Source organism: Lycium ferocissimum, chromosome 11 (assembly GCF_029784015.1).
Source record: "Lycium ferocissimum isolate CSIRO_LF1 chromosome 11, AGI_CSIRO_Lferr_CH_V1, whole genome shotgun sequence".
Taxonomy (NCBI): domain Eukaryota; kingdom Viridiplantae; phylum Streptophyta; class Magnoliopsida; order Solanales; family Solanaceae; genus Lycium; species Lycium ferocissimum.
In genome coordinates, this window is record NC_081352.1 from 46,212,265 (window position 1) to 46,221,141 (window position 8,877).

The 8,877-nt window shown below is 35.0% G+C and overlaps 1 protein-coding gene across 1 annotated transcript; it reads right to left on the reverse strand.

Moving 5' to 3' along the window:
- Positions 1–464: 464 nt before the first annotated feature.
- Positions 465–8,580, reverse strand: LOC132037808 (cyprosin-like). The gene is made up of 14 exons (XM_059428430.1): positions 8,423–8,580; positions 6,041–6,405; positions 5,889–5,949; positions 4,988–5,082; positions 4,808–4,920; positions 4,433–4,601; positions 4,306–4,345; positions 4,130–4,194; positions 3,000–3,113; positions 2,507–2,571; positions 2,103–2,256; positions 1,902–2,021; positions 1,468–1,556; positions 465–693 (listed from the first exon to the last, which is right to left on the reverse strand). The coding sequence occupies exons 2-14, from the start codon at positions 6,395–6,397 to the stop codon at positions 609–611; spliced, it is 1,527 nt and encodes a 508-aa protein (XP_059284413.1). The 5' UTR covers positions 6,398–6,405; positions 8,423–8,580; the 3' UTR covers positions 465–608.
- Positions 8,581–8,877: the final 297 nt, after the last annotated feature.

Consider the following 8,877-nt stretch of genomic DNA (forward strand, 5'->3'; position numbering starts at 1 on the left):
AATATTTTTAATGAATGATATAATTTTGTAAAACACTGCTACATTTTCTAGACTTCTTGTTTGTGTTTGACCTCGGTTTAAAGTAGGTGTATTATAGTAGCATATGAATAGAAGTCATAGATGTGTTTTGATGATAGTTTAACTTTCTAAGTGTCAATGTCCAACAATGATATAATGCATGTTTGTTGAAACAAAGAAGATAAATGCAGCAGAATTGAAGATGATTGCAGCCTTCCCCCATTTGGTGCTATTTTACTCTAGGAAAGCACTCATCAATTTAAACTGGACATACACTGAAATAATTTCATCAATCTAAAAAGCACTTAACATAGATACTAAAAAACATCCTTTTTCACGAGTAATTTTCCTCCGGCATATACCAAACTGTTGCATGATTAGTATTTCAAATTAACCAGGAATTACGAGAGACGACGAGCTATTAATCTGTCATTACACAACAGCTGTTAAGAGTTTCTGTAAAATCCAGTAATAAGATTCAAGCATCAGTTATTTATTTACAAGTGCAGACATGTTAAAGGGAAACAATTTCTCGTTTAAAAAGACCAACGTGATACTTAAAAAGGATGAACACAAAGAAACGGAGGCGTTTAAGCTGCTTCCGCAAAACCAACTCTCATTTTCTCATAGTCAAACACTGTGTGATAGCGACCCATGAAAACATCTCCCAAGATCCTGTAACACGTTACCCAATGAGCTAATTAATCAAAATATTAATCTAATAGATGTATCAAAGTCAAACGAACCAGTATACATAAATAATAAAAAGAATTTACTCAACAATATAAGTGTAGCCCAGTTCTTAATTATAGAACAACATCGTAAAAATTATAGTCAAATTTGCATACATACAAACAATACAAGGTGTAAAGCGTGAATGGATTGCCCTCGAGGGTTGCCTCTTCATGAGGCGAGTCCCACATTTACCTTCTAAAACATTGTTGTCCACAACTCTTACCCAGTTTCATGTCTGAATATTATGCAGAAGCTCAACACTGAATAGTTTAAAAAGACTTTGCAGAGCAGCAACTTGAAAGAAGAGTACTAATGCATGTACTTCTAGAGGAAGAAGTTTAATAAATGCATGGTGAGTATAAATAGTACAAATACTTTACATTGAGGTACTTATAATAACAAATACCTCTGTTTTAATTTATGTGAACCTATTTCACTGGCAATGACGTTTAAGAAAGAAGGAAAGACTTTTAAAACTTATGATATTAAACATGCCATAATATGTGTGATTATGAGACATTTGAAACTAGTGGCATTATATAGTCATAACATTTGTGTGGGTAAATAAGCTTTGTCATTAAGGATAAGATGGGAGGTTTAAGATAAATTGTTACTCATTTTCAATGAGGTGATTCATAGAAGCTTCTTATTGTGGCATCAATTAACCATTCTAGTGAGTAGTGAGAGTGCAAAACAAACGGTAGAGAGGCATACCAAAGGGGTCCACGAGGAGGAGGCACATCCAATGCTGTAAATCCACTAATGCACTGAGCAACAGGACCCTCACCAACTTTAAGGACATACTGTTCAGTGACAACCAACAAACAAACATTAAGTACAATACACATCTGCATATTTGCGTTTCACCAATGCCATTAGATCATGCTATATGTTTTTCAAAGACTTCTATTTTAGGACCTACTTTTGGAAAAGCAAAAACAGTAAAAAGCCTTCTCCTTGTGTCAAGTCAATCTCCAAAATGCATCAATTCATTCAAAGATAGACAAAAGGAAGTCTAAGGATGCCCATTTTTCTTAAAGAGAATTGGCTTAATATTGATTGTGTCTATCAGACACGTGTGCTCTGAAGTAATACCTAAAGTGAGAATGTGAGATAGAGCATATCAGTAGATAAGATAAAAGAATTACCTGTTGAGGCGTCAGCTCAAATGTTTTATCACCAACAGTAAAGGAAACATTAGGCATGGAAGCAAGGCTGTTGCAGTCAACTGCAGATTCTCCCATTGGACTGGGGATTCGATCACAAAGCTGCAGTTGGAATTTGAACATTAGCCTTGAGATCCTAATTAACCAACATTCACTTTGCATACTGTATAAAATCCACCTCACCTTGTCAATATAATCAAAGATTCTATCTGCAGTTTGGTTTTTTTTAATTTGGGTTTGCATCCATACCACAGCCATCTCACAAACCCTGCACATCTCGTCATGCACACCATTCGAAGCCCCATTGTGTTTGTCCACCACACTCTCAATAATCATGCTGCATATAGAATTAAACATTAATAATTGGCCCAGACATACATCTGAATAAAGTCAAGGACAAATGTGTTGATATAAACAGCTAGTAGAACCTGCAGCAATCAAGTGACAATAAATTGCTCAGTATTTCTATAACAGTAATAACTAGAGAAAGATGGTGATAAAATTGATGAGGGACCAGTATTATGGCATGTGTATATTTGGTCATTTCAAATGCAAAATGTTGAATATGCAGATATATTTAACCTCACCTAACGTCTTGTCTACCATCCGTAGAGCATAAACCAATTTGAGAGCAGATCTGTTGAGGCGCTGCCTGTAAAGCATAGGCGAGAAAACCGAAACTCAGATTCTAATGTCAAATGCAGTAACCTGCTCAAAAAATTAGTAACTCGACACAGTTCGGTGTTGGTGAAGACACTCAATGCAGTGGCGGAGACACCTTCTAGTACGAGGTGTCATCCATAATCTTAAATATGTGTGTGCGCAAAGCGTGTGTGCGCACGCGTGTGCGTGGGGATATGAAATCTCAACAAAGCTTGAAAATAATGCAAAGTAAAAATAGCAGTTTGAGACAGGAAGTAGCGTTAAAACCCTCACATTCCCAGACCCAAACCCTTGCACAAACCAATGCAGTGGCAATAGGCTGACACTATTTGTGCAAAATCTTGTGTATACCACTGCTTGGATGCAAATATATTTTTCTAGAATAATTATAGAAAAGATACCTAGCAGATGCCATACCTTTGATTCTAGTAGAGCCAGTATAGTTTTTCCATATTCACTAACTACTGACTTGCACTCCTGGCTGACAACTCCTGACGCTCCAATTGCATGATTAATTTGAGTAATAATGGTCTGAAAAAGTATGAAAGAAGAAAATTTGTTTATTCTGATGCATGTTGAAACAGAAAATTTATTACACATAAGCAAGAAACAAACATGCATCAGGAACTCAATGATTTAAACTGAACATCACGGAGTAGCAGCTGAAGTAGGAAGTCACATGGCCCCAAAACACCTATTCCATGGTTATGAATAACGAGTTCTACATAAATGCCCAAAAACTTAATGTACGTGATCAGGTCACAAATCCACTAGCTCTGAAAACCTTCATCCGGTGAAGAAGAGTTTGTGGAAAGACGAAGTAACTTAGATTTCATTCAACAACAACAATAACATACCCAATGTCATCCCACAGGTGGGCCCTGGGGTTATTTTTTTTTTTTTTTTTGGGGTGGGGTTGGTGGGGGGGGGGGTGTTATAAGGATGTAGGCAGACCTTAAGAGGCTGTTTCCAAAAGACCCTCGGCTCAAAGAAAGGAAAGAAGAGAAAAGAAAGTGAAAGGAACAGAAAAGTACTTCGAAGCAGATACAAAAAAGTACAGCAGTAAAATGGCAAGATACAACGCAAATGTTCAACAGATGGTAATGCAGATGTAAGTAGAATTCAATCGCCTTTTTGTTCTTTGCAAACAGAAGGGGGGGGAGGACATGTCCTGAATGATGTGATAATACACCTCCTGAACCCTTTTAAACTCTTAGAACACAGCAGTCAATATCAATCAGGATTTCTAAGATTAATGTAAAAAACCATTCTTTAAATTGTAATGTTCAACTCCATTACTGGTTGGACCGGCTTTGGGCAAGTCCAAAAGAAACTTGAGGAAAAATATTACTAAGCATTTTAGAAGCAATCAGAAAATTTAGGCAGAATTTGCTAGTTCAGATTTTAAAAGAAAAAACAAGAACTAAAAGTGCTGCAGTTTGCTTATTGAAAAAATGCTGCAGTTCAGTTAGAGGTGCATGTTATCAATATATATAGTTGTGGCTCTGATTCTTATTGATCATATTTTCGTCAAGCAAGATACATACTGTTGGTCCTGCCAATAAGGATGTTCCAGAGTCTGCAATTGCTGAACAACCACCAGAACAAAATCCTGGAAAAAAACAGAAAATTAGCTTCACAGACTACATGAAGAAAATTAACTTAAAAATTCAGAATCATTAATTTTCACAGGCAACATCCAAACAGTAAATCAAAAAAATACCAGTTGTTCCACCACCGACAAGCACGTCACCCATATCAAACTGAGAATAGGACATAAATTAATCAGTCCAAACAAAAGTATACAGCATAGGTGAAGATTCATTTTAGAAGATGAATAGAAAATCCACCTGCCAGTAGCCTTTGTGAGTTACAGGAACATATGTATGTTTACCCTTGAAATGGTTGGGATCAACTCCACCGAAAACAAGTTCACCCCCTTCTTCCTCTTCAGCATTCCGATTGAACCAGAATGAGAAAACCTGTTTTTTAACCAGGCCTTGATTTACCATATTGTACCTAAGAGTATTATGGATGTCTCAAGACTTAGTGATTCAAACAATAAAAGAATTTACAAGGACATAACAGATCAAAAGAATTAAATGGAAAACAACCAAGAAATCAGAGACAAAAAATAAGAAAATCTAGTAAATCTAAAATTGAAACCCCATAAAAATCACCCTGAAACAAAAAAAAAAAAAAATGATAATAGATGGATAGCATACCAGACAGGGACAGATTTTCCCACGGATATCTCGTGAAATCCAAGTCCAAGAATACCATCAAACTTGGCTGCCAAAAAGGTGATGCCTGGTTCTCGAGTTGCCTCGATAAAGTCCTGTTCCAAAACGAAAGTTAAGAAAGAAACTCATAGAGTCGATCCAAAAACCTTATTCAATAGTTACCTGATCTTTGACAACAAGATCGCCAACTTTGACATTGTCATTGCTAAAATACCCAGAAATAGATCCAGTTCCATAGCGGATTGCAGCAGATGTCCCTGCATCAAGAATGAATTAATTGATAATTTGCAAACTACTTTCATGTGCAGGAAATTTCACAAGTACAGATAGCCAACTGTCGCAAAGCTTTGTCCTAATAGACTATCTTCTGCCTATATAACATCGATATTCTAACTTTAAACATATTAGGACAAGCCACATGGAAAGCATCTGATTTTCTTGCAATATTCAATGGTTTTTCATCATTTGGCACATATTACCACAAATGAGGACATGTTCACCACTGGAGACGTGAAAGGCACATAATCATCAACTTTAATGGTACATTGTGACTGTCAAGCTCCTTTCATTTTTTCTCCAGATAGGGTGGAACAGACTAACTGTATTAGTGTCAGAGCAATGCAAAAGATAAAGCATTTAAGATAAATCCTCTCCTCCTAATAACTTCGGCATGCTACGTATGCACTTAATTATGAATAAAGAATATGCACATAAATTATGTGAACATGCAATAAAGATGTCCATCTACAGTAATCCATTTTGTCTTTAACTCTTTATTTGTTATTTGGCATTAAAATTCCAATATTTCCAAGTGAAATTATTTTATTGCAACCTCATCCTGATGGAGTAGTTGTTCATCAGGCCATTTAACAAAATAAACGATGACTTGTTGCTATCAGTATGTCACACACTCAATCAACAAAAAAGCACATATAATCCAACAAATAAACAAAAATCACGGGCTGGACTCTAATTGAAGTAAAGAGAATGTGAAACAGACTAGAAATCTAATTGAAGTGAAGAGAACGTGAAAGAGACTAGAAACATGAGTAGCATCTATTACCATTCCTTTTGTAGGTACTGGAACGAGTTGACTTGTACTTCGGGTGGAGATAACAAGCAAGCTGCATCAGATTAAATAAACATAAGGTTTCTTCATCAAGACATGGCAACATGCATTTGCATCAGTAATAACAACAGTATATAGCTACTCACTGAAAAATAACATCTTGCGGAGGGAACCCAAAGATTAGAACTTCCAGTATCAAAGATCACAGTGAACTTTTGAGGTGGTGAGCCAATGCAAATCTCACCAAAGTACTGAGCATCCAAGTAGTTCTTTAGTGAAACAATATCAGTGTCTGAATCACCTATATTTCCACCAAGACGATAATTTCGTACAGAATGCACTCCATTAGAATCAATGCCCCCAAAAACCTGGTTAGTCTGATCCAACTTCCTCTTCTTAATTCCAACTCTGATCAGTCCATCATTTGATATCGAAAACACCATAGGGGATAAAAGAAGCAACAAGCACAGTGCAGTTAAACACGCTCCATATCTAGTACCCATGTTTAGCACTGCATAACACATGACAACAGGTCAATTACTCTTCCACTGGTACACACACTCCTTTGTCATTTACAGATCTAAAACTTAATTAGCATAACAAGACATTAACTTAAAATAATGTTCTCCCTTTACATGTTTGATTTTTGCAGAACAAGCTCAGGTTAGAGCATTTTAATATAAAGCTGAAAACATAAAATTATAGCAATACATGACACGAGTTCCTCAAAATATGGCAGACTATACAACAAAAGACCCAAAGGTGATCCCGCAAGTGGCATCAAGGGAGGATGGGGTGTATGTAGACCTTATCCCTACATTTGTAGGGTAGAGAAGCTGTTTCCGATAGACTCCCAGCTCAAGTAAAGCGTTTTTCAAAACAGGTTTGAAAAATACACGAGTAAAAAGGTTATGGTAAAAATATCGAAGGAAAGAAAAGTATTGGACGGCAAAAGTAGTAAACGTAACCAAAGTAAAAGAAACAACAGTAGTGATAAAATTGATAAAGAAGTAGACAGTTCCACCCCACCGCAACCACTTATAGATAGATGAGGATATCCAAGACTATATAATATATATGCTTCCGCCCACCTGAAGAATCCCTACCAAGGAGGGGGCATGTGACACAGAGATATCAAAACTTTGTTAGACAAAATTGAAGCCTCAGTGGGCATAATTTGACATAAACTTAAGTTAAAGAAGCAATGAGAATTTTTTTTTTTTTTTTTTTTTTTTAAAGTTTATCTGTAATGAAACAGATATTTACAAAAACAGCTTTCTTCTAATGTTCAAAGAAAAGGTAACAGAAACATAAGTATCTCATTTCAATCAGCAAGCATTGTCCTTAGAGACGAAGTCCCAAATGTTCAATATATTAAACACAAAATCATCCTACCCACATCACTACATTATACACAATGCAGAAATACAAGTCATCACAGAAGTCAAAATTTCAGATTACCCACAAAAATTAATCTTTATACTATCACCTCACTTGGGTCAACCAAAAAACATGATCTTTAATCCTTTTGATGGCAATAACCAAAATCGAAAGGTCAACCCAGTGTCAACATTCATCTGCTCATACAAATTTTCCCAGAACTTAACAAAGAAAAGTAAAGATTCCCAACAAATTGAAAAGAGTACAAATTACAAACAATATCAAGAAATTGATTAAAGCTGAAATCTTGAACTACAAAACTTCAAAACACCAAAAGGGAAACTCGATCATGTTCATAACTTTGTTCAATATCAATATATTATGCACAATGCAGAAGTACAAGGCATTACAGAAGCCAAAAATTTCAGATTACCCACAAAAAATGAATCTTTATACTATCACCTCACTTGGGTCAACCAAGTAACATGATCTTTATCCTTTTTACCTAAAATAGATCAATATTAGGGATTGAGATAATCAAAAAGGAAAGGTCAACCAAATATCAACATTCATCTGCTCATACAAATTTTCCCATAACATAGCAAAGAAATTAAAGATTCCCAACAAATAGTAGAGTACAAATTACAAACAATATCAATAAAGTGATCAAAGCTAAAATCTTGTACTATAAAACCTTGAAAACACCAAAAGGGAAACTCACTTTGTTCAATATCAATATATTATACACAATGCATAAGTACAAGGCATTACAGAAGCCAAAAATTTCAGATTACCCACAAAAGTTGAATCTTTATACTATCACCTCACTTGGATCAACAAAAAAACATGATCTTTTATCCTTCTACCTAAATTAGATCAATACTAGGGATTTAGATAATCAAAAAGGAAAGGTCAACACAGTATCAACATAACATTCCTTTGCTCATACAAACTTTCCCAGAACTTAGAATAGAAAGTAAAAGATGCCCAAATTGAAAAGTACAAATTACAAACAATATCAAGAAAGTGATCAAAGCTGAAATCTTGAACTATAACACTTCAAAAACAGCAAAAGGGAAACATGATCATGTTCATAATTTGTTCAACAATAAATAAAAGAGATTAATAAGATGATTAATGAAGCTTACCAGAGAAATTGGAAGAAAGTTAGGTCTTTTGTTTTTTTTAGGAGAAACCTAAAATGAGTGAAAGCAAGAAAGGAAAGTCAACTTATATAGAGCTTTAACTTAACCAGTTGGGTTACTACACTTTCCCCAAGGTCCCATATAATAAATTAATATAAATATCTACAAGTCATTTATTGATGTAAATTAATGGGATCTTATCTTCCCTATCTTTCAAATAATATCAGGATATTATTTTGTCAAAATTGTTTTTTTTCTTGTTTTTGAAAAAGAAAAATCAGGAGGAAAGTGAGAAGGAACCTTCCACCAGATTTTCATTAGTCTCACTAATATTTGTATTATGTACTATGAATATTGGCCTACCTTCTATTATTGTACTTTATATTCTTGTAGATATAGAAAGCTATATATATCGTACTTGAAATTGAACCTCCAAGTAGGGCTGTTCAGCTTTTGGT